The 26,374-nt window shown below is 36.5% G+C and overlaps 3 protein-coding genes across 6 annotated transcripts; 2 read left to right on the forward strand and 1 right to left on the reverse strand.

The window, feature by feature from the left end:
- Positions 1-28: 28 nt before the first annotated feature.
- Positions 29-4,161, reverse strand: LOC111794544 (fasciclin-like arabinogalactan protein 17). Its single transcript, XM_023676577.1, has 3 exons — positions 2,720-4,161; positions 1,340-1,446; positions 29-387 (listed from the first exon to the last, which is right to left on the reverse strand). The coding sequence occupies exons 1-2, from the start codon at positions 4,038-4,040 to the stop codon at positions 1,373-1,375; spliced, it is 1,395 nt and encodes a 464-aa protein (XP_023532345.1). The 5' UTR covers positions 4,041-4,161; the 3' UTR covers positions 29-387; positions 1,340-1,372.
- A 1,906-nt stretch (positions 4,162-6,067) lies between these two features.
- On the forward strand, positions 6,068-18,768 carry LOC111795531 (protein DGS1, mitochondrial-like). 4 transcript variants are annotated; one of them, XM_023678010.1, is made up of 14 exons: positions 6,071-6,540; positions 9,182-9,358; positions 10,055-10,258; positions 11,407-11,544; positions 11,651-11,803; positions 13,136-13,330; positions 14,071-14,171; positions 14,879-14,968; positions 15,726-15,798; positions 15,874-15,902; positions 16,010-16,133; positions 16,721-16,831; positions 17,547-17,647; positions 18,387-18,768. In XM_023678010.1, exons 1-14 carry the CDS (start codon positions 6,403-6,405, stop codon positions 18,505-18,507), a joined length of 1,755 nt encoding a protein of 584 aa, XP_023533778.1. In that variant the 5' UTR covers positions 6,071-6,402; the 3' UTR covers positions 18,508-18,768. The 4 variants fall into 4 exon arrangements, with proteins under 4 accessions (XP_023533780.1, XP_023533778.1, XP_023533777.1 ...); XM_023678009.1 differs by having other exon boundaries at positions 9,226-9,358; XM_023678011.1 differs by lacking the exon at positions 10,055-10,258 and having other exon boundaries at positions 6,072-6,540; positions 9,226-9,358.
- A 920-nt stretch (positions 18,769-19,688) lies between these two features.
- On the forward strand, positions 19,689-25,980 carry LOC111795262 (nuclear pore complex protein NUP96). Its single transcript, XM_023677571.1, has 6 exons — positions 19,689-19,994; positions 20,429-23,037; positions 24,279-24,402; positions 24,735-24,880; positions 24,993-25,090; positions 25,317-25,980. Exons 1-6 carry the CDS (start codon positions 19,961-19,963, stop codon positions 25,510-25,512), a joined length of 3,207 nt encoding a protein of 1,068 aa, XP_023533339.1. The 5' UTR covers positions 19,689-19,960; the 3' UTR covers positions 25,513-25,980.
- The last annotated feature ends 394 nt before the right edge of the window (positions 25,981-26,374 follow it).

Consider the following 26,374-nt stretch of genomic DNA (forward strand, 5'->3'; position numbering starts at 1 on the left):
AACAGGCGAGAAAATAACAAAAGGAAAATTTCAGAAAGAATTTTCATTTTTCGCACTCCACAATACATTTTATTTGAAATGATTGACTGAGGCAGATTAGAAGCATGCAAGTTACCTGTCCATATGCCTATGCCTAGGACAGACTCAACTTACAATTCCCACCTCCACCACTGACGATGAATAAGGTATACAAAATAGACTTGCATTTATGTACTCCATAACAATGATTTTTTCAAAAAAGAAGAAGAAAATGCTGCACCGTCTTTTCTCCAACCACCAGCCCACCGAAGTCGCTTAAAACATAGATTATGTGACCTTTGAGTCGTCCCTCCTTGCAATCTTCCTTTCTGTTTGACACCATCTGCATCCTATCAAATTCTAGCACATCTGCACCAATGGGCATAAATTCATATCTACAATCTAATAGTGATAAGGCATAAAGTCATGCTCAATTTCTTTTCCAGGACTCCATGATTAGAAATGAATTGGTAACTCTCATAATAGCATATAGACTTGGTATGACAATGAAAATCTTAATCATCAGAAAATTTGGATATATCTGGATTTCATCTACTTCCTTCCATACTTGATCCAACTGATATATTAATTTGGTTTAGGTCAAGTGTTTCAAAATACATGTAGTTCATGAAATATTGAATTTCAATATACATTCAAATTTTTTACAATGATCAATGAAACAATAACTTTTTTTTTAAGGCAAATTAAGACCTAAAATAAAGTATTTGATAGTTGAGAGACTACCACATAACATACGATTTAGACAAATGAAATAGGTCTAAAAGTTAATAAACTGAAATAGATTTTTAACTAATAAAAAGTTGGACACAGATAATTGTTCACCATGTGTTGAGACTTATAATAATATCAATTAAATGAATACATTTAGATCCACTATTTCAAAGTTGTCTATGCATTAATTTTACACACGTGTAGATTTTTAAAAAAATGGACCCTCCATTCGAAAATCATTCATTCATTCAAAATGAAAGGTCTAAATTAATTTTATAAAATTTCAAAAGATTGGTTGATACAATTAAAAGTTTGCATACATGTAAACTAATGATTTTCAAACAGAATATAACATATAGTGTAAATTGATACACTTGTTGATTTAATTACTAGTTCCAAAGTTAAGAAAGTATAAATCCATTTTTGCCCTTAAAAAAATTGGTAGGGTAAGATTACCGGCGTAAAGATTATCCTCTACTTGGTTAAGAGACAATTCATCCTACTGCCCATCATGAACCTAGAAAGTTTCTAACCCTAATCGATCGTGAATAATAACAATGATGAGAGTTGCAGGAGAGGAAGGCCAAACCTTTTTCTTCGGTTTAATCAACCAACGCAAACTTCAGTGACAAGCTGTGAAAGAGGAATCCTGTCCAAAAGTTCCCAACATCCTGCAAGTAACTTCCAGTAGTTTCCCTGCCATTTCGAAAAATTTGATAAGTTTCAAGCCAGTAGTATTAAATTAAGAAAAGCAATTAAGGAATCGTGAGCCAATCTTCTGCACGAATATTAAGTTTTAGGCTATAAATACTGAATACATGCTTTCAGTACCTAACTCTAATGTTTGGATGCTTCGGATCTCATCCCTTATATTTTAAGCTTCAATAATGCCCATCTGAATGTTAAAATTGACTTATGATAAAAGCTTAAATTACACAATATTTAGTCCATTGGAAAAAAAATTAGAACGAATTAGGTCATTTAAGTGAAGAAATCATCTGGTTCTTCCAAATGTTAAAGAGGTTGGTAGAGGTTTCACACCCTTACAAGGAATATTTCATTCCCTCTCCAACCGATATGAGACTTCACAATCCACTTCCTTGGGGCCAGCGTTAAAACTGTGAGGCTGGCGGCGATATGTAACGGGCTAAAACGGACAATATTTGTTAGTGGTGGGTTTGGACGGTTACAAATGGCATCATGGCCAAATACTGAGCGGTGTGCCAGCAGGGACCATGGACACTCAAAAGAGGTGGATTGTGAGATCTCACATTGGTTGGGGAGGGGAACAAAACATTTCGGTGTGGAAACCTCTCCCTAGTATAGGTGTTTTAAAATCGTGAGGCCGACGGTCATACAGATCAAAGAAGACAATATCTCACCCTCTTCCAGATTATTACTTTGATACCCAAAGGTCCAAAAAAACAGCCCGAACAACACAGCAATCAACCAAATTCTAGGTAATCCTTCCTCTCTGGAAAGGCTAATATCCCAGGGAGGAAATTTTGTCCCTATGGATACGTCTCTAGAAATCCTCACATTTCATTTTCACCTTTGATTGCGATGAGACAAAATTTTGAAGCAACCCCAATGAGTAACTTTTAGTGCACATGAAGGCTACACCCAATCAGTCAAATACACGCACCTATATGTGTAACTAATCTATTATATTCAACTTGCCAATGGGTTACAGTCAAGCACATTCTTTATTTCATAGCAATTGATAACAATGTTAGGACGAACAAGTCTCTAATTCCATGGTAATGGCAGAAGTAATGTCTTCTCGATGGGTGAAATCACAAGGATATAATCCTAATGGGCATCTTCAATCTCTAAGTTCTTAAAAGGAATTCGAGAATTTATGCTACAGTTCTTGACGAAGTAAACTCTAAACAAGCGTTATCCAAACCAGTCAGGAATTGATCAAAATAACGTAGAAAATACACTTCAAATTTATCAAAATCATTACCTCTCCGGGGCTTGGCCGCGACTTTAGTGGGTTGAACTGCCTTTGGTACGTTCTTGGCCTCCGTCTCCTCCGGCGGGAATAATACTCCATCAATGCCCTGCACCGAGATTCGTCCATCCGTGTAAATATCAGGATCGAACAAATATGCCGATCCATCTCCATTACCGAACTTGACCGACCCATCGGCCTCTTGAGCCACTACTTTGTGCGGCAACCTCAAGGAGTCGTATCGCACCTTCCCGAACCTCCTTACAGCGTTGTACATGCTCTCTTCCGTCTGATACTCGGGTATTAGATGATAGTACATAATCTGCTCTGGTGCCCCTGGCTCGCTCAACTGGTCTGTAGTTAGTTTAGCCATGGCTTCATCGTTCGGAGCCAGAACAGTGAGCACATAACCCTCCGATACTAGCCGCCCCATTTCCGTCGCTAGCGATGTTAGGTTAACCAGAATGTCGGCCATTTCGTTGTATCCACCATAGTGTAGCAGAGTGTGGATGAAATCTTTGACTTGCCTCTCGCCGTTGAAATGACGATGAGCTCCGCCGGGCCCTGGTGCTGGAGCCGGAGCCAAACTAGGTCCTGGAGCCAACGCATCGTATATCGGAAGGGCAGGCGTTGAACCAGGTTCGGCATGTGGAGCAGGTTTCTTTAGCCGGTGAGTCCTGGGATCCACTTCAGGAGCTCCCTCCGGCTTCACGGCGGTTATAGCCTGAAGATTCCGTCTGCGATTGAAATCATCCTGTACGGACTGAGGGATTAACAATCGTTCAATCCCGTGAATAACGCCGTCCGGTCTGGTAATTGCATCGGATTGAATCACATTGGCGAGATCGACGGTCTTCTCCCCGGAATCATGACCAACGAGATGAAGAACGTGCTTGGAAAGCGTGGATTGCGGTGCGGACTTGGAATGACTCGGCCAGTCTTTCGATCCGATCCGAGTCGGAATCACATGGAACATCAGCAAGGTCTGGAGCGACTTCAAGTTCCCCGGTTCAAGAAGGAACCTCTTAAACTCAGGGTCTAGATCGCGCTCCAGAGCTTCATTTTTAGGGGCGAAAATGGTGATGTTGTGGTTGCCGACGGCGTCTTCTAGGGTCTGCAATAGCATAGCCTTCTCAACTAACTCGGCCAGCTCCGTATAATGAGAGTCCAGTAAAGCGACGAGGATGGAATTTGAGTTGATTTGGCCGGACATTGCTGGAGACGACGACCTAGAAGTCGAATTTTCCGGCAATGCAACCGCCACAAAAATCGGTAACGCCACAAAAAGTACAGAAAACCAGAGCTTCGAGGCGCCACGGATGGTGAAATCCATGGCGGCCGGGGAATGCGGTGGGATTCAGACGCCGGTGGGAAACTCAGAAGAGAGAGAAAGAGATGCTAGAGAGAGAGAAGAGGCACTGTGTGTGTGTGTGTGTGTGAAGCTGTCTGTGAGCTAAAAGTTGTGATGAATATTATGACTATTCCGTATTGTCTCTTTATTAGAGGTGGCGTCAACGATCAAACAGCGTTGACTATTTAACACGTGGCCGCCTCAGATTTGTTGAATCTCGTGGAAGCAGTGAAATCGGGAGTAGTGGATTATAGAAGGTTCACGTGGCATGTTAAAGAAATCGGGCAACGGTCAGGGGCAGCATTTTCTATTGGTCGAAACTCTCACTCTCCTTTTTAATTCTTTTTGGATAAAAAAAAATCAATTTTTAAAGTAAATATATTAAATTTTACTTTATTAATTATTTTTTATTATTGTTGTCATGTCAACGTCATCTAAAATAATTATTTTATAAAATAAATTTTATTAAAATATTTTTGGGCCACTAGTTGGGTATATTTGACCTTCCCTCAGACGGATCATGGATTTTATTTTTTAAATTATTTTCATTTATTTTTATAAAAAAATTCCACTTTATCAAATTTCAATCTTTTTTTATTTTCTATATTTTTTTAAATTAGTCACGTCAAAATAAAGTTTTTATGCATTATTTTTTCTTAATAATTATAAAAGCAAATTTAATAATATTTCACAACTAAAACTATAATATAATTTAAAATTTTAAAATTTTAATAAGTCAAACTAAAATTTTAAAATTATCTTATTCAACCATTATTTATAATTATATAACGTGGACGGGAGTGGGAAATTGCAATGGGACGGGGATGGGGACGGGGACGGGTCTCGTCTCTTTTGGATGATGAAAGTCCCACATCGGCTAATTTAGAGAATGATGATGAGTTTATAAGTGAGGAATACTAACTTGATTGGTGTGAGGCGTTTTGGGAAAGCTCAAAGCAAAGTCACGAGAGCTTATGCTCAAAGTAGACAATATCATAACATTTTTTAATTTTTAGAAAAAATTAATCTAAAACTAGGCCACACGATTCTTACAAAAATAAATAATTTTGCTTTTTTTGCGGGGATGAAAATTAAAATAGAAAACCAGACTTTCTTATACGCTCGGTGGACATCTCTAGAGCATTTGTAACAGTACAAGTCTACTACTGGCATATATTGTCAACTTTAACTTGTTACGTATAGCTATCAATCGTCACTAGCAGGTATTGTATACTTTAGCCCGTGTTACATATTGATGTCAGTCGTTGACAGTAAATATTATACATTTTAGTCTGTTACGTTTCATTGTCAACTTCACTAGTAGATATTATACATGTTAGGCTGTTACATATCGTCATTAGTTGTTCCTAATAAATATTGTTCGTTTTAGTCATTATATATCGCTGTCAGTCTGACGATCTTAAAACACGTATCTGTATCTGTTATGGAGAGGTTTCCATACATTTATAAAAAAATGTTACGTTCTTTTCTTGAGATCTCACTGTATATGTTGGATTAAACTTCTATATGGTTGAAAGTATATGCTCAACCAATCGAAATATGCATATATATATATATATATAAATACGATGGTTGACTAGAAGAGAGAGAAAAAACCGACATCACCCACCTCAGGTACCTTGGTACCATGGTACCAGGCTAAGAAAAATTTAAACCCAAGAGCGTAGGCAACCAAAGGCTCGCCCACAGAACACATCACGTTGCACGAATGGTGGGAGACGTCACCCGAAAAGTGCAGGTTTAAGAATAGGGTATGTTTCAACTTTCACCAAAAAATTCACGTTGTTGCGCATTGCACCCAAGAGAGATCAACTAGTACCAATAGACCCGGGATAATATATATATATATATATACACGAGCCCAGAAGATGTCAACTGGCATATTTATTTTAATTTTTTAAACAAGAAAAAGCACCATTTTTTATTTTATAAAATTAAAGTTCCACGAATTCAACACACGAGGGGGAGAATTTTAAATTGCTTAAACTCATTAACCAAGCCATGCCTTTACGATTCAGAAGGCCTTTGTTACCTTTTAGTTTTTTGTGTTCAAGAAACCCCGCGATGATTCTTACATTCAGCACACACAAATGGCGCGGATTGCATACAGGAAAAAGTGAAGAATGAGCTAACGAGCTTAATGGGGAAGGAGATTCGGACTTCAAAGCTTGCAAAGCATTGAAAGGGGACTCGCTTCCTCAATTGGGAAGGAACATTACAGAAATTTGCGGAATAGTTGAAGCAGAGCTCCAATGGAGACGACGCCTGAAGAAAGTGAAGACAAGAGCATCACAACCTCAATTTCACAACACTCCCTTAGTGTATGGAGACGAATTTTAGCATTTTTTCCATTGCCTCGTGCTTTCAGTTTTCTTTGGAAGCTTTCGGGTTTCCCTCGCCGGAGGAGTCGCAAGATTGGTTTTCCTCTTCCTCAACGTTTGGAATCGATAAACTCTTCTGTGTAAGTTACTTTCCACTCGGTTCTACACGTTTTCCCCCCCCTGGTTTGTTTGATTTTGCCTAATACGTGTAGAAGAATTATCGTCAATCGAGTTTACTCCTTGTCTTTGCTTGTAGAACATAGCATATTTTCTTCTGTTGAAATCTATGCTTGTTAAGTTGTTTGTAATTGCAACTCTTTTTATCTTTAGTGATCCGAGTCCGCACCCTGTTGTGCTGGGCGAACTGGCAATCGATGTCACTAATTTACGTTTTCATGAAAGGCCAAGGTTATGATGTTGTATGAATCTTAGGGAAGTTCACAATTCCATCACAATGCAAGTTCCTACCAAGTTAAACCGCAGGCTTTCTAGGGTTTATAGAGGGTACTGGTTATACATGGTAAATTTTACTCATCATTCTCTTATCTGTGATTCGCTTTGAGCATCATGAACACGTTTATGTCGGTCTTGATTACAATTAGCCGTTGCACTGTGCTCTCTACTGCATAGTTTACTTAGTTTATTAACCATTCTCGCTTGAACTAAACAATTTGGGAGCTCGGGTTGTGTGGGTCTTCTTATAGCAAAATGTTAATTTAGTTTTGAATGCTTTCAATTCTTCTCTAGTTGCATATTCAGACCACGATCTGATCATTGAAGTTGACCTATAAGGTTTGCCTCTATAATTGGTTGCTAGTTTTTGGGGAAGTGAATACCAACGAGTATACTCAAATTAGATACAAATATTGTGATTTTGTTCATCCAAAACTTCACAACCTCCTCATCCTAGTTTGCTTTCTTTCTAAAATTCCTATTATTTATCTCAAGCCAAATAGCCTACAAACAACGAAGATGCAAGAGCACCTTCTCCTCCAAAGACCGCCCTTTTCTATTACGCACTCCCCTAACACGAAACAAAATTCTCTAACGATTCCAAAGCTAGTTTGCAAACTAGCACTCGCTCAGCAACGATTCAAGTCCTCCTCATGCCTCCTACAAAGAATGCACCATTGTGGGTACAAAACTAAGGAAAAATGTCTTTGAACGCGATCCAAAGTATTAGCCCTCCCAAGTGAATCTTGCCACACACAAAATTTCACGTTCTTAGAAATTTTAACCTTCAAGTGAAAGGCGAAAACAGTAATCTTAGGAGCAGCTAACAAGGTAGGAGGGAAAGACACAAAATGAAAAGAGAAACCCCTAGCAGAATTAGGGGTCCAAACCCTAACATCCCTCCTCTTAGGGGTAACAAAATGATCTCGAAGGATAAAAAAGAGATTTTCCATATCAATTGTCTCTTTGTTAGTCTCAGTACGACGAAATCTTAGAGAGATGAAATCTTAGAGAGATCGAAGAAGGTCAGGTGAAGGCGACATCAAGGCTACCAAATGCAACCTTTTTTCAGAAAGGAAGTAGAGAAGAAGGAATAAGATGCAGAGGTTTATCACCCATCCGACACATGGTACTCATAAATAAATTTATTATTCAAACTTTAATGCTAACTCTGTCATTTTAATGAAACTAAGCGTAACGGCTCAAGCCCATCGCTAGCAGATATTGTTCTTTTTGGGCTTTCCCTTCTGGGCTCCCCCTAAAGGTTTTAAAACGTGTCTGCTAGGGAGAGGTATTCACATCCTTATAAAGAATGCTTCGTTCTCCTCCCCAACCGATGTGGGATCTCACAATCCACCCTCCTTCGGGGCCAGCGTCCTCGCTGGCACTCATTCTCTTCTCCAATCGATGTGGGACCCCTCAATCCACCCCCTTTAGGGTCTAACGTCCTTGCTAGCACATCGCTTTGTGTCCACCCCCCCTTCGGGGCTCAGTCTCCTCGCTGGCGCATTGCCTGGTATTTGGCTCTGATACCATTTGTAACAGCCCAAGCCCATCGCGAACAAATATTGTTCTCTTTGGGCTTTCCCTTTCAGGCTTCCCTTCAAGGTTTTTAAAATGTGTCTGCTAGGGAGAGGTTTTCACACCCTTATAAAGAATGCTTCGTTCTCCTCTCCAACCGATGTCTCACACTAAGAGTGGAGTTTCAATAATAAAAGCTGGACTTCATTGACAATCTGTAAACTTCCTGTCAATCATGTTTTGCCAAGTGGACTAAGTATTTCTATTTTATTGAGCAAACAAGGCCAACCATTTGTATTTTGCTCAGTGCTTCAAAACGTTACAATTTTGTTCAATATTTAGGACCAGATGACATATTTTTGAAAAAAACTTCTGATGTTTGAAATTTACAGAAGATGGGCGAGAGGGCTTCAATCTAGAGTTACAACAAACTTTTCCAGTTGTCAATAGAGTAGAGTAGCCATAGTGATTAAAAAGTTGGCAATAGACTGAAAAACCTATCAAAAGCTCATTATTCGTCGGAGTTCTATTCAAACTATACACCCACGATCTGTCTCCTTCCATGAAGGTAACTTACATTCAGATCTGCAAAATTTAGTCCGAGGTTTATGTATGTCATTGCATATATTTTCTCAACATTGATTATTGTCTTTAAGCTTGAGTTGATTGCTTGGAATCTTTTGCATCACTTTTGATGCATATTGTGACATGTAAAATGTGATAAATTTGAGTAATATTTAGCTGAGGACAATTTGATCATTGTGTGAAATGTAAATTTTTATGCCATGTATATGCTTTGTTGACAAGTGGATGTGTGCTCATCGTAACTGGTTGATGGAAACTGCAATCAGTTTAACAGTAACATGCTTGAAACCCGCGGAGGCATCTAGACTGTATGATGTTTTGGATGATATTTTGGAGCATTGTTTCTTGAGTTTGTATAATATTTGGAAGAACTTGCAGTTCTGGCAATCTCGTGCAGAGGTAAGTCTTTTTTGTTGCCTGGTGTTTTTTGATAAATTTATTTGATGTATATAATAGAAGATGCAAGGAGGAAAATTTAGGTCCCACATAAGTTTGTCTTTCGAGTGTCTTCAAAAGATCCATTACCCAGTGACATTCTTTCTTCAAAATGCAACATTAGATTATCACAATGGTCCAGCCAATACTAGTCATACTCCAGTCATTCCTTTTTAAGTGTATAGCATCTTCCAAAAAAATCCGATCAATGTAGAAGAGCTTCAGCTCACCCAAAGTATACCAAAAAACTGAAAACAACGTGTCCTCTTAAGAGCAGTCAGGAACAATTATGAAACCTTCCCCTCTTTTTCCACACACATTCGTGGAGACAGATCATAAAGGAATCTTTTCCTGCAATGTATTAATCTTCTTGTGAGCAATGCTCAAGGAGAGTTTGAACTTATTTGGGCACCTCGACCTTTTAAATCAACTTTTTAGGTGTGAAGTCGACTGGAATCTGAAAAATATGAAGAAGGAGCTACGAGAAAAATCTCTCTCGTCAAAAGTCCTTCCCTCATGATTGGATGAAAGATCTGTCAATCCCTTTCAGTTAATTATGCTCGATGACTTTTTAATGCAAGGCATATGATTGTTATCTTTCAGATTCCTATTAAAATTTGGTTGTGAGTGCTTATGTCATTGTTTTCATGAATTTTTCAGGGTACAAATGCTCAAAAAGCTTACTTTATGATTTGTGAGAGAGGTCCAAGGGCCTTTTTTAATGGAACAGTGCAGTTAATGCGCCAAATTTGTAGGGATGGTTTTTCTTTGCAACACGTAGCACATGATGCATCTTGTTACATAGCTGAGCGGATAACTATATTGAGCTACCTAAGAAATCAGCTTGCAGCTTTTGTGGCTCAGGTTTGATTGGCTTTCAGCACTCACTTCTCAAACCCAATCCTATCACTTTTGTGGTTTTATTCTATCCTTGAAAAATACAGTTTCTCCTCGAGTCTCAACTCTCTCTCTCTCTCTCTCACACACAAACACACACACACACACACACACACACACACACACACACTCGCACACAATTTTAGGACTTGGACTCACGAGACTGGCAGATTAATAGGAGATCAGATTGCAAATTTCTTTTTGGCTTCTGTACGGATTTCTGAGACAATGTTATCTTAACTAGTTTTATTCGTTAGTTATATAATGTTGTTGTCTCTTAACCTGTATTTTGATAAATAATTGTGCATGCCCGCCCCCTTTTTTATTTCTTCTAATTTTTCTTTTAAGATAAGAAGCAGGCCAAATATAAAATAGGGGAAGATAAACCATCCTTCCATTTAATGGCCGAATGAGATTTAGATGAACCTCTCCTATTGGTTTTAATAATGGTGTTTCCCATTGGCTCTATTGAGGTTGTCTCACCACAAATAGTGATTGTTGCAAGTTTAAATTAACTTTCCATTTTTCATATTTAATTTCAGAAGGTACATTTGACTTTTATAATAGAGAGAGGCTAACTAAATTCCTTGATACTTGATACTAGGTAACAAATGATCTAAATAAATATTTTAGATATTAGGTAACAGTAAGTCTAAATAAATCCTTAGATACTTTGTAACAGGAGATCTAAATAAATTCAGGTAACTTCTAATTCTTTGACAGTTCCGATCGAGTTGAGTAATAGACATCATTCATTCTTAGTTTGGATACTAACTCATGAAAAGAAAAGGCTTGGACTAGATGGAAATATTTGGGTTTTCACATTTTTTTGCATCCATTTGTCATGAAATATCAATTAAGTAGTTTCTTATAACTTGAGAGTTGTTGGGTGGCAATCTTCTTTTAGTAACTATTTGAGAGGTAGTAGTGATTGAGAAATTTCAAGGGCATTAAAAGGATAATGAGGACTTGCTTATCACAACGGAACTTATCTCCCTCCCTTTCTGCCTTTCCCTTCTTTGATATAATTGCAATTTATCTGCTTGACATTCAAATTTTTTATCTCTCAAATTTTTGTTGCTTATTTTGATTTTGTTCCCTTGTGGTTCCTGTAGGTCTTTATGAACACTGACAATATTGGGACAGATTCAGGGAATGATCTACAAAATCCCTTACCATCATTGTTGGTTGCATTGAATGGCTTATTTCTCGATCTAGAGACATCAATTTGTGAACTGCATACAACACTTAATGTAACATTGAGATTATTTATAAACTTTATTGTTAAAATACTGAAGCAGAAATTATTCTATTTTAATGTTTCAATTCTCAATGTTTATTTTGTATATGACTACGCAGATGGATTTCCATGGCAGCTTTTCATTTCCTCTATTTAAAAAATTACCGGATGTGAACAAGGAAGGATCTCAGTGGACGAGTTGTGAAATTGGAGATGCTATCAACTTGCTTTGTCAGAACTTTCACAAGTTGGACAACGTCATATCTATTATTGTAAGATCTTATTTCCAATGCTCCTATAGCTACTAATTTATCTTTACACCCTGAATAGTTTGGTTGTCAAGAAGAATACTTTCAATTTGTTTTGTTTCAACCTTTTGGAATCTGTGGCCACAAACTCTCAGATCAAAGAGAATTTAGTGTTACTACTTTTCGTAGCCTTTTGATCATTTACAACTTACCTTTATGCATGCAGGATATAAGCATATTTAATATTTTTCTGGAAATATAGCTCAAATAACGTTTTGATGCATTCCAATTCTGTCCATTATGGTGACAGCTCGAGAAATTTGAGATTAACAAATAGTATCATCATCCACAATGTAAAAGTCTTTGCACTGACTTTGATGTACCAGTCTCTCTCTAGTTCTCGTGAGACAATTATGAACTTCATGATCTATGCAACAATTATTGTTAAATAGTCGATGTAATGTTTGTTAATATTGATTGATTTATGCTGTAGTCTTTTTTTTATTTTTTATTTTTTATTTTTTTTATAATGATCATAACCTGCCCTGCCAACTAAAATCAAAGCAAGGAATTGTAATATTATTACTATCAGTTCACTGAAAATTTGACTCAACAATGCCAACATCTCTCTATAGATGTGTAATCACTAAAGATTTGAGAGAATTGATATACTCTATTTCATTCACATCAGAATTCGGATACATATAGACACAAATACAAGGATTGCCTAAAGTAAAGCATGTGAAAAGTCGATGGACTATTAATAATAATACAATTTTTTAAATCACCATTAAACTTCCAGTAAATTTAATGTTTTATTCATACTTTAACTTTAGGGTTGAAAGTTTACATGAAGACCAATACGGGGCTATTAGTATTAATTGGAGTTAAAATGACCATATAGTGAACCAAACACATGAACTCTTTCTTGCTTTGGTACCATGTTTAATCATTGTTGAACCCAAAAACTTTAAGTTGATGGGTTATAGTAAATTTAATTTTTGTTTGCATTTAACACAAATATAGTTTTCTTTAGAAGATTTGAAGGTAGCTATTAGGTTCTTTAAATTTTTTTTTTACGTTCTTAGCTAATCTCTACAAGGTTGTATTTTCTATTTGTATTTTTTTCCTTTTTGACTCACTTCGGGAGTTCGTATCTTTTGAACTTTTATTTCTTTTCATTATATTAATGAAAAGTTATTTCTTGTTAAGAAAAAAACTATAGTGCTCCCCTTCAGGTTGGTATCGAAAACAAAGTTTCCGAGCACCTTAGGGCAATTCCCTACAGTGATGTTTTAATTCTTGATAGTGTATGAATACTCTTCACTAAGCAGAGTTTATTTATGTGTGTTTTAGGTTCTTAAACATCGAAAGCCAAAAAAATTAACTCGGCACTGGCTTAAATATACTTGTGGTGCAATTGGCCTCTCAGTCTGCTCTGTTTGGCTTCTTCAACATAGTAAATTAATGGGGAGCAATGACATTGAGAACTGGGTTCGTGAAGCACATAATTCAGCAGCTAAATTTTTCAAGGATCATGTACAACAACCGGTACTATTTTTACTATTTTGATTTGGTTTCCTTCGTCTCATTTGATGATGTAGCGCTCTACTGTCAATTTTCTTTACCATTGCGTTTTATTTTCTTGGGTTGGGTCTTTAATTATGGTTGATTACTAGGACACTGAACTTTGCTTACAATTACATGGACTGCACCTACTAGAAATTAAATAACTCTGAACTCTCTCTTCATGCCACGATGGTTCATTTTTTATTTATCAATTGTAAGAAGGGAGGTTTGTCTCTCTCTCTCTCTCTCTCTCTCTCTTCCCTTGGTGTTCTTTTTCTGAACTTTTTTTTTAGTCTAATTCTCCTGGTGATATTTGTATTTATTTATTAATTGGGGTGCTTTTATTCTCTCAACATAGATTTCTTTGTATTTGTACGGGTTCTTCTTATTTTATCTTTTTCACTCCTTTGGAAGTTCATTTCTTTGAATACTTTTTCCTTTTCATCAATGAATGAAAAGTTCATTTCTTGTTTAAAATAAAAATTAGAAGAATGAAAGCACAAATGAAAGGGTCAAAGAACGATTGATTACTGTTATAGTAGTTGCCGCTTGGTTGCCCAGTTTATTGTAAATGTTTAGTTAGTTACGGCAGCACCTACAAAAACGGATTGATGCCCATGGTAGGGTGCATCAATGAATTCAATGTCTGATTGATTATCAATAACTTTAGCAACGCATTCAGAAACTCTATGGAATTGATATTCTGACTCCCTGTATTGCAGCTTATTTCAATTAGAGATGAACTTTTTGCTACATTTAGAAAGAGGCATAAAGGTATCATGGATGGTCAAGATGTTCAGTTAACTACCGACTCACTGCGCAGGTGATTTATCTTTCTCGGACTTAATTTTTCTCCAATTGGGTACTAAACTATTTACTTTGAGCACCGGTTTATTGTTGGAGTAAAAAATGTTAATCTTGCACATCTCATCTCTATCTCCAATCATAAAATTAGAGACCTCTTAGAGAATTCTAGTGTAACTATAGAGTCTCTGAAAACAGACCAAATTTCAAAGGCGTTGGCTAGATTGTCTTGAGGTGGCAAAACTGAAGGCTTCTCTTTAGTGTTCTCATTTGATACTCTTTTATAGGTTCTTCTGGCGAGATATCTGTTTGAAATTGAGATGCTTTTATATTTTCATAGTCCTATTTTTCTTTTTAATTGTTCTCTCTCTCCCGCTTGGGAGCTTGTATATTTCAGCATTAGTCTCTTTTCATAACTTGAATGAAAAGTTAGTTTATTTCTGTTTTATTTACAAAATGTTCTTAAAATCTGTTATTATACGAATTTGTGATTTTAATTCTGAAAAACAAAACTAAGTTGCAGCAGCAGCAACAACAATAACAACCATAATAATAAATTTAAGAAAATAGTTGCACAAAACAAAGCAGGTTTTGCTGATATTTTAATTCTGAAAAACAAAACTATTTTGAAAACAATTCTCATACAAGGCCTAAATTTGCGGCAATATCCATATGTTTTTATATGGAAATGAAAAAAATATTAAATCAACATCATCTTCTTTCCAGGATGTTACATGCCTTCAGTGAGCACACGGAAGGTCGGAAGTTTGCAGATGCTGCATCAGATGAAGAAATGTTTGCGAAGGTTATGTTCAGGTTATCCTCCATATCTTGTTTCAAGTTTGATCTACTGTTGAACTTTGTAGGGTGCTTGAATTTGTTGTTAAAAACGAAGGAAGGCTGACATTTCTCGTAGCCAGTGTCTTTGCATCTTCTTTGGACCATGTTTTTCTAGATTCCATTGATTCCACAATCAGTGCATTGGCAATTGAGCCCTGACGTCAACAAGTCATTAATATGCACATCAACTAGTGTCATTCTTCGTATTAGGTCAATTTCACTTTCTGCTTTTGGGTTTCTAATGATTCCTTGAATCATTTTAGGACACTTCTGTTGGCTCCTATATTAAGTTTATATCATCTGCTTGGTCAACATTAAGCAACATGCATGTTTCCTCTTACTTCTCTCTTCATGTGGGGACTCAAATGTGATTTTAACATGGACGCCTTTCTTTTCCCTGTTTTTTCTCTCTGCAAATTTGGTGAAAGATAATTAGGTTGTTTTGGGGTTAGCTTGGCTATTTCTATATTGGTAAAGGAATGCTTGTACAGCTTTCTTTGTGGTACCTATAGGAATGGAACGGCAACTAATCCTTTGGCTAAAAACTTTTCCTTCCTAGCAGAGCTTTCGCTTAAAACTTCATAACTATTCTTCTTATATCAATGCTAATTCTGAAATCATGTTTTCTATGAAAAAGAATACTGCATTAATCTGACATCAACGTGCATTTGTTTGGTTGATGTAGTGAATGATTTTATTTGATGATAGATATCCGTTGTTTCCTCTAATTTAGGTATGAGAAAGAATTGAAGCATCCCGTTCAAAACCTTCTTAGTGGAGAACTGGCCCGTGCTTTGCTTATCCAGGTTGATACATGCTCAATTATTTTCTCCATATGTACTGGTACATTATACTTGATAGTTTTCTCTGTGTTTATGCAGGTGCAGAAGCTAAAATTGGATATTGAGACGTAAGTTTCAGAAACTTGCAATCTTTGGTGTACAATACGTTATGTAACTTGATCTTCCTGATTTGGTTTGATGCTCATGATTTTTTATTACGATGGCTTTTAAATAGGGCAATGCTTGAGCTTGACCAGATTCTCAAGGCAAATGAAATCAATTTCGCTGTTCTAGCTGCATTGCCAGCATTCTTTATCTCACTTCTTTTGTTGATGCTTTTGCGTGCCTGGTATATGCAGGTAAACTAATGCAAGTTATAGTTCATATTTTTTTTTTTAAATTTAAACAGTGTGATTTTGATCTTGTTTCTACTTGTTTCCTTTATCAAATTAGATTTTGCTTTCGAGAAGGACTTTAAATTACTTAGGCAGTCACTCTAGAGTGCTGATACCTTCATCTGTTGGTCGGTCATGAAGTTGAGCGGAGTCCTCCCTGCCCCCTGGCCATCAAGTTTGCTAGATTACCCTTGTACTTGGTCGAAGTATTCAAACCCCTAAGGTCCATACCCCATAGGCACACCTTGCTTGCTTTAATAATTCTACCCAAAGAACTAGACAAAGAGAAATGTTTCAATCCATCAAAGAATCCAAAAGCTAAACTGGTGCATCCTATGGTTGAAATGTTAGGTTATTGAATTTATCTTCCTATTGAAAGTAATATATGTGTTTATGTATATGTATCTATATATATACACTTATTCTTCTAGCTTCATATTTATTTTTCTGGTTTCTTTACATGTCATTTAGTTTTTACTTTGTCTAATGTTGCTGTATTTAAGTTTATTGATAAAAAAGAGAGTCAACTATTTGCTGATCTTGACATTTAGGATACCAGAGCTGAAGGGAAGGGAAGAGCTGCTCGGCTTCAGAGAAGGCTATTAGTTGTGGAGGTGGAGAAAGCAATTATGCAATACCAGAGTTTTGTTGACCAAGGACATGTAAGGAGCTCCATCAACTTGTTTGCTTCTCAAACACGTTCCTTCTCTGTTTTTACACATTTTGTTTGCTATAAAAATCATGTTTTGCTGATCAATATGTAATATAAGCGTTATAGAATAATTAATCCTAGCATATTAAGCCAGAAGTTTTTACTTATTTATTTGCCATAGGAGATACACTTGTTAGAAAAGAGAACATCAAAGAAAAGGGGAGTAGACTAGTAGTCTAAATCAACCTTCAAATTTAAGGACATTAAATTAGAACTTCCCCATTGGCTCAAATCAAACAGAAATAGAGAGAAAAAGAAACTATTCACTTTTGGAAGCCTAGAGAGATGTGTCAAAACATATCAGTCGAAGCCTTTTCTATCTGGAAAAATACATATCCTGTTTCTCACCATCCAAATTTTCTACAAAATGGCGAAGCGTAGAACCTGTCCAGATGATTTTAGCTTTGCTTTTGAGCGTTGGATAAATCTCCCACATAATGGAAAACATTGAAACTTGTACGAATGACTCCTGGCTTTCTTCTTGAGCGTAGTATAATTGACTACCTACCTGTGTTTCAAACATAAATAATTTCCCCATTTCCCAAACAGGCGAACACAACATACGAGATAAGGAAGGAATTTTTTCTTATCATTTCGTTTTATCGAGTATCCTGTGCAAAATGAGAATATTTTTTCTTTTAATTTTTTTATTTATTGATTTGCAGGTAAAAAATGCAGAAAGTAGTTTTGGGTTACTGTTGTATAGTTTGGGTCGACTATACCATGCTTCTGAGAAGCATGCCAAAGCAACTGGTGAATGGCTAGCGTAAGTTTTAGCTCAGCTTTCCTTTTCTCTTTCTAGGCATTACTTTCCATTCAATTTCAGCATGTGTTCCAGAAGAGCAAGATGCAATAACATCTCCTGCTTAACTGTTTGCTGGACTCTTTGGTCAAATAGCCCATTGTTTTTGTCGAAGCTGACATGAAAACACATGACATTTGTCTAGGTCATGAGGAATAGCTTTTTCATGAATTTTTATATTTTTCACTCATCTTGTCATACGAATCTTCTTTGGTGGTAGACCAGGAATATATTTAAAAGGAAAAAGAATTTATTGGTAGGCAGGGGCTAAAACGACCCTAACATGCCTTCACATTATGAGATTCAAGAGTACATTAAGATAAAACAAATATGCTCTTTGAAACCAGGAATCTTTCGACTAATAGTCCTCATTATCACCTCCTTTGCTTGCACTTCTAGCTTTTGTGGTTTGTTTATGGAAACTTTAGTTCCCCAACCCTTCGATATTTTACCAGAGGTCTCACACACACCGAGGAGTTCACTTTTTGAGAAAAGTAACATCTTAGGATAATATTCACTGCATGCTCTTCACATGAGTTTTTATTCTGAAACTGACGGAATAAGCAGCAGAAAGAGAGCTTTTGTTGGTGTATACTAAATTGAACATTGAACATTGAACGAATACTTGCACTAATCTAAAGTTTAGTTTTTGGGTTTTTCCTTATTAGTACATTTATGTTAAAGCTATAATCTTTGTTAACAGTTTGAGGCAGGATCTTCTGGAACTCGGGAAGCCCAGCCTTCCAACAAGAGATAAACTCATAATTGCATCGCGCATTGAGCGAATATATGATTGTTTACTTCCTGCGTCGACACGTTTATAACGCTCGACGTCGTCTTCTATTCAACTCCCCAGGAACATTCTTTTATTTGCTTTATGGAAGCTTTTCTCCCACTTCCTAGCCTGGTTTTGTAAGCTGCATGTTGGCCCTGGTTAAAGCCTGTTTGTGTTGCCTTCATTATGGAAGATGTGGAGTCTTATCTTACTTTGTCATTTAAACTGTCTTCATGCACATTATACTCTGTAAGGATACTCTTACAAATGATAGAATGAACTACTGAAAATCATTGATGGATTCGTTGAATATGGTTGCCAAACTTGGTGTCATATTATAGAAAATCATTCGGCTCGAAACAAAGCATATTGTAACTTTGTGTTTACGAGGAGATGATAATTACATGAGTCTGAATAGCAAAAGTTAATTCGAGCATATTTACTTAGATAAGGTACTGATTATCATCTTAAAAGTTGATAGTTTGATTTTTAAGCTTTGCTATGGTTGAACTAAGAATAATATTTGACAAAACGTACAGTCCTCTTCTTGGATTATTAATATTTTTTGAGTACAATAAATGTAGAGTATCGAGATTTGAGGCATTTAATATTCATTTTTTAACTGTACAATAAATAAACAAATATCCTTTTTGGTCGTATGAAAAAGGAAAAATCAATTTGACTCTAATTTAATTTGATACAACCTATAGCTAACTAAACTTGGATGGAACATCTCTAGAGGTAGAAGTATCATAAAAATATTCGAGAAAAAAATTAACTTTTACCATGAACATGGCGTAGCGTTAGTTCATCAATTTTGCCTGGTAAATAGTAAATTTTTACCTTAAACTCAAAAAGTATTGTAATTTTACTACATGGTAAATTTTCGCTTAAAAGAATTGTTTTAAATAAATATTCTTATATGTATTTATTGAAATTTATATTAAAGTAAATTTTTATTGAAAGGTTTTTTTCTTTTTTAGTTTAACTTAATTTGTGTAAATTATTATTTAATTGAAATTAGCGAGTTTTAGGTTAAAATTAGTGAGTCTTCTTGGAGTATCAGGACATTTCACGGTGAGAAAAAGGCTATAAATCCTTAATTTTACTTATGAACACCAAAGAGTTATTTATCAAAGAATGGATACAAAAATGGTGGCCCGGTTGCTGGTGGGGCCCTTCCTCCGGCGGGCCCTTGTTTTCCGAATTTATTTAAGGCAAGGGAGTGCTTATTATTGGAGGGAGCGGGAAATTTTTTTGGGCCCTTTACCGGAGAAAGCTTGTCGGCGAAATAAGAGCCATCGGAGCAATGGAGACTCGAAGCTGATGGTGATTATTGATGAAGTTTACTTTTTGTCTATTGTGAGAAATGGACATTGATACTTTTCAGAAATCGAGGGCCAAAACTCCTATTTCGATTTACTGCTGAGTCTGTACGGATTACTTGGTTTCTTCTTCCTCGCGAAAACCCTAAACCCTTCTTCTTCACTTTGCTCTTTCCCATGGCGTCGTCCTCTTGTCTGCCAGTGGTTTCCGGTAATTATTTCCATCTCTGGAGCTTTATTTTCAATGCTCTTGTTGACTCTTTTTGGGTGCTTGAAGAAATTGTAGCATAATTGTGCAGTTGCCTTGGTTTATGTGTTTCTTACTCTGTTAATGCTGGCTTGTTCTGTATAGAGAAAGGTTATTGGTGTTTATTTTGAACGAATATTCTTGAATGTTGCTAGACTGAGGTTTGAGTTACATCCACGCTTTGTAGCCGAAATGTCATTGAAAACGAAATATCGCCGTAGTCTCAACGGAATCTTGAGCCGAATTCTGATCGATCAATCTGTTCTTTTTTTCCTTTTTCTTTTTGTCCACGACTTCAGTAATGCAGACAATTTAGTTTATCTGACAAGTTAATACTCGTTTTTAGTCGCCCTACTTATAAATGTGTTCAAAATTAAATTTGGTGTGTTTTACTTCAGAGAATTTCAGTGAAGTTCATGATGCAAGAAGGTACCTATTACCCTTTACAAGTTCCAGGTCGGATCTTGATGCTACGACCTCTGAAGATCAAGCCGCTTCACAACACAAGAGAAGAAGAATTGCCTCTAGTGCTGACATTTCATCTCATGATCATTTGAAGGAGCTTAAAAATTCCTTTCCAACATTGCAGTCTCCTGATTACTATATGTCTCCAAGCTTAGAGGAACTGTCTATCCATGTCCTGGAAGATCCGGATTATATTAGTCAGGTGTTAGATTTTACGATAGGACGTTGTGGTTATGGATCTGTCAAGTTTCTTGGGAAGACTGATATCAGATGGTTAGATTTAGACCAAATTGTCAAGTTTCATAGGAATGAAATAATTGTGTATGAAGATGAAACTACAAAGCCTGTAATTGGTCAAGGCCTGAACAAGCCTGCTGAAGTTACTTTAGTTCTCCGGTCAATAACAGCCAGCTTTTTGGAGAGGCAATATGATAATGTTGTGAAGAAATTGAAGTACATTTCCGAGAGACAGGGAGCTCGCTTCATTTCATTTGATCCAGAAAATTGCAAATGGAAGTTCTCAGTTGACCATTTCAGCCGGTTTGGCTTGACGGAAGACGAAGAAGAAGATATTGTAATGGACGAGGCTAATGCAGGACAAGATTCTGCAGAAATGAACTGCAACGAGATTTCTGATAATAATGAAAATAATTCAATGGATTTCACTGAATCTGTGCTTTGCCATTCTCTGCCTGCTCATCTTGGGCTTGATCCATTAAAGATGAAAGAAATGAGAATGGTCATATTTCCTGAAGATGAGCAGGAATTTGAGGATTATAGTGAATCCCCTAAATTTCAGAAGTCATTCACAGGTAGAGAACTTATGAGATCTCCTCTTAAGGATTCTTCTCAGAGAACGAGCCAAAAATTGAATTCTCCAGTTGTCAGAAAGACTCCATTAGCATTGCTTGAATATAAACAGGGTAGCCTTGACTCAAGTCCTCCGGGTTCTATTTTGCTGTTCCAACCAAAAAAGGTAACTCCTGTTAAGCCCTGGAAGGCAGAAGGTTTTAAGCTGGATCTCACGCAAGAAACTCCAATTACTATAAATCATTCTCGCAATATAGTTGATGCAGGTTTGTTTATGGGTAGGTCATTTCGCGTGGGATGGGGTCCTAATGGCATCCTAGTTCATACTGGAAATTTGGTGGGGAGTACAAATTCACAGAAGGTCCTATCATCCGTAGTAAATGTAGAGAAAGTTGCCATTGATAATGTGGTCAGAGATGAAAATAGTAAAGTGTGTAAAGAACTAGTTGAATTTGCTTTTGATCTTCCTTTAAATTTACACAAGGAAATGAATCATGAATTTGAAGAAGAAGTGGGATCCTCCAATTTGAAACTTCAAAAGGTTGTCTTCAATCGTCTAATGCTTTCAGATATCTGTAGGGGCTATATAGATATTGTTGAAAGGCAACTTGAAGTTCCTGGATTACCTTCTTCTACTCGTGTAGTCTTGACACATCAGATAATGGTCTGGGAGTTAATAAAAGTTCTTTTTTCTGAAAGGGAAAATACTGGGAATTTGAGAAATTTGACTGATGATTATGAGGAAGACATGATGCAGGATATGAAAGAAGCTTCTCTGGAAGTTGACCTGGAAGCACTCCCTCTTATTCGGAGGGCTGAATTTAGCTGTTGGCTGCAAGAGAGTGTTTTCCCTCAGGTGCAATATGAATTGGGTTCATTAAATGATTCCAGTTATCTTGAACATATATTTCTTCTTATGACTGGGCGGCAGCTGGATGCAGCAGTCCGACTTGCTTCATCTAGAGGTGATGTGAGACTTGCATGTTTGCTGAGTCAGGCTGGTGGATCCACTGTGAATCGCACAGATGTAGCTCTACAACTTGCTATTTGGAATAAGCATGGAATGGATTTCAGCTTCATTGAGGAGGAACGGACCAGGTTATATGAGTTGCTGGCAGGGAATATATTTAATGCTTTGCACCATATTAAACTTGACTGGAAGAGATTCCTAGGGCTGTTGATGTGGTATCATCTACCACCAGATGCCACTTTGCCTGTAATCTTTCACTCTTATAAACATCTTCTTAAGAATCGAAGGGCTCCACTCCCTGTTCCAGTTTATGCTGATGAGCCTCAAGAACTTGCTCTGGAGTCTAATTCAAAGGAATGTCTTGACCTCTCATACTTTCTCATGCTTCTTCATGCTAATGAAGATCCTGAATTTGGTTTTCTTAAGACTATGTTAAGTGCCTTCTCATCAACAGATGACCCACTCGATTATCACATGATTTGGCATCAACGTGCTGTATTGGAAGCTATTGGTGCAATCAGTTCTAATGATTTGCATAGTCTGGATATGGCATTCGTCTCTCAATTGTTGTGTTTGGGACAATGTCATTGGGCCATCTATGTGGTCCTTCACATGCCTTTCCGTGATGATTTTCCACACCTCCAGGCTAAAGTTATCAGGGAAATCCTATTCCAGTACTGTGAAATATGGAGTTCACAAGAATCACAATTAGAATTTATTGAGAACTTGGGTGTTCCAAGAATATGGCTACACGAGGCTATGGTATGTTATATACTCCCATAGTTGCTATTTTACGTCTCAAAACTGCTCTTCTTATTTTTATTTATTACGTATACATAAATTTACTTCTTTAATATTTGCTGCACTATGTATCTTTGCCGCTGTTGTTAAAATTATTTGTGCCAGTCACATGGTCGAAGATTGTAGCTATTGAAAAACCCCTAGAATATAATAATTGAACGGTCCAATTCGGTCTCATGTGATACATAGTGTAAAATTCTTAGAAAATGGTTGCCTCTTTCCTGGCTGACTAAGTTCTCTAAAATGCTTCTTCTAGTGTTATGGAGGGTAAAAATTCCTTAACTTCAGGTAATTTTAGAAAATTCATCCGATGAGACTTTACCATCAGTCTTGTTCGTTTATTCTCGTGACTCTTTGTGAAAGAGTTAGTTGAGATTTCTCTGGCTCTTTTCAATCTTGGATAGAAGTTTCTTCACCTGTATCTTCTACTTAAATAATTGCGGTAAATTTTATCACTAATATCCACCTCTTGAGAATGGAGCACTTTTATCAATTTTTTTTTTTTTTTTTTTTTTTTTTTTTTTTTTTTTTTTTTTTTTTTTTTTTTTTTTTTTTTNTTTTTTTGGGTGAAATAATGTGTTTATGAATTTTCATTAAGTTGGGTACAAGCTTACAATGCGGTAATTTTGGGGTCAGTATTATTTATTTATTTATTTATTTTTGAAAGGTAGCAGAAGAAAGAAACTCCTTTTTAGAAGCATCATGTCTATTATTTCGTGTATCTTGCAAGAGAGGAATAATAAATTCTTGAGGATTGTTTTGGCAAAAGTTTGGAGTAGATTGTGCTAACAGTCGTGATTTGGGTGCGAATCTCGGTTTTGTAGAAGAATGCTGGTAGGACTCTTTGATGGGACCTATTATTGAAACAAAATGACAGAATATTGCATGATCCGTATGATGGCTGGTGGTAGTACTTTCATTTAGGCTCTAATTACAGTTCTTTTGTTAGGTGTTTGCATTATCTGGGTACCCATTTCGTTTTCGTTTGTCTCCCTCCCTCCTGTATACTTTGTTTTTATGACAATTTTTTTTGTTCCTATCAAGGGATCTACTGTGAAAAGGATAGACAATTATTTTTTTCCGATTTTCTGTGGTCACAATTTTCCATTGCTTCTCTTGAATATATTATAGTCTTGGAAATTAGAAGTGTTGTTTAATGGCCATCTATCCATCTAAATTAATTGTTTGATATTGCTTTTCAGGCAGTTTTTTTTAGTTACCATGGAAATCTTCCAGAGGCCCTTGAACATTTCATTGAATGTAGAAATTGGCATAGAGCTCATACTATTTTTATGACTTCAGTTGCTCACAGATTATTCCTGTCGGGTAAGAGTTCATATTGCTTTTTCAGTAACATGAAATGTTCGCTTTAATTACATAGCCTAGGTTTTCATGATGATCATGCTTTGATACTTCATACATGTACTGGAAACAGTAAGATGATTTCAGATCTATCATTGTGGTATATATTTAATGGGACTGGGTTGTAAGTTTCTTTCTTGGTTTAGAACAAATCATTGTTCCTCTCGTTTTTTAGGTTATATTCAAGTTTCATCCATAAGTCCGTGATACCAGTCTTTCATTTTGCTAATGAATTTTTTTAGTAGGATAAGATGTTGATGCTATAATCTGTTGATCTTCCCATTCATATGATGCAGCTGAGCACTCGGATATATGGAAGCTTGCTACTTCAATGGAGACCCACAAGTCTGAAATAGTAAATTGGGAATTCGGAGCTGGACTTTATATATCGTTCTATTCACTACGAAGTTCTTTGCAGGAAACCGATGAAGCGAGCGAATTGGTACGCACACCTAAGCTTTTCTTTTCTAGTATTGTCACCAACTATACAAACGAGCCTTGAATCCAAAGCTTTGGATCTGGATTTGAATTCGTTCCAAATTATTACATTGCAGGACTCGCTTGAAAGCCGAAATGCTGCTTGTGGGGAATTTCTTGGTCGATTAAATGAATCATTGGCAATTTGGGGTGACAAATTACCAGTTGAGGCAAGGTATGTAGAATCCTCAACTGTGACAATAAAGTATGCTATTTGATTGATTCAGCTGGGTTTCTTCATGACTTGTTGACCATAATATGCTCCTCTTAAGAACTTTCACCTACTCTTCTGGAAATCTGGACCCTTTTTCTGTACATTTAATTGTTCTTGTAGCATTGTAGCATTGTAGCATTGTAGCATTAAGGGATTAGTATTGAGTTGTTCATTAATCTGTACGCAGAGTTGTGTACTCAAAGATGGCCGAGGAGATCAGTAAATTACTTTTATCAGATATTGGGGAGGGTTCTACGCGTGATGCTCAGTTAAGCTGCTTTGACACTATTTTTACTGCCCCATTGCGAGAAGACCTGCGCTCAAGTCACTTGCAGGATGCAGTTTCTCTTTTTACTTGTTACCTGTCTGAAATCACATCATAGTCTCGACTACGCAGCTTCGATATTTAACCCGAGAATCGTGTTCTTTCATATATTTTGACGCCTGCCTCTATTCTTTGTACACATTTGAACAAGTAGAGGCAGCAGCAGTGAAGTTTTGCAGACCCCCCCTATTCCCCGACGCACCGCCCAGAGAAAAGGTTTGTTTTTGATTCCTGATGTTGCAATATCAGCAATCAATCCGAACACAAAGTTCGAAGGAACGAAATAATCGGTTCTTGAATCAGTATTTGTTAGAACTATACCTTCCCTTAAAGTAGTCGTTATGGTAGCTATATGTATTTCTCATAGAATTTTTTGCTGATTTATCTTCACTTGAACTCGTGAGCACAGTAGCTTTGGCTTCTGAGTATCAGTTCTTGTCATTATCAAAATGCTTCTGATTTAAACCGTATGAATGCGTAGATTCCAATATTTTCTGAAATGGAAAGGTAAAACTCTTTGGTCTTTTGTAATATCATCTTTATTGGCATCAGAACTGCGTCGATGAATTAGCTCGCTGCTATAGCGAGTGCCTGATCTTGACATCAGATTAAAATGTTTTGCGAATTGGAACGTTTTTAGGATTGGGGTATGGAGATTTGAATCTCGGACCACAAGAAGAGCAAATGATGAGCTCGGGTTTGTATGTAACACCTCTTATTCGATTGTTTTAAAGAACAAATTCTTTTAGGATGAATTCGAAGACTATAAAAAAAACTTTTTTTCCGTTATTTTTTATTTTATATTTTCAGACCTCGAAATTTATGATGTTTTAAAGCATTTTTTGTAATTTATTTTTTATTATTCCACTTTCATTTTGTATTTTTCGAGAGTTTTATTGATAAATAAAATTTACCATTTT

The sequence above is a fragment of the Cucurbita pepo genome, chromosome LG05 (genome assembly GCF_002806865.2).
Source record: "Cucurbita pepo subsp. pepo cultivar mu-cu-16 chromosome LG05, ASM280686v2, whole genome shotgun sequence".
NCBI classification, from domain to species: domain Eukaryota; kingdom Viridiplantae; phylum Streptophyta; class Magnoliopsida; order Cucurbitales; family Cucurbitaceae; genus Cucurbita; species Cucurbita pepo.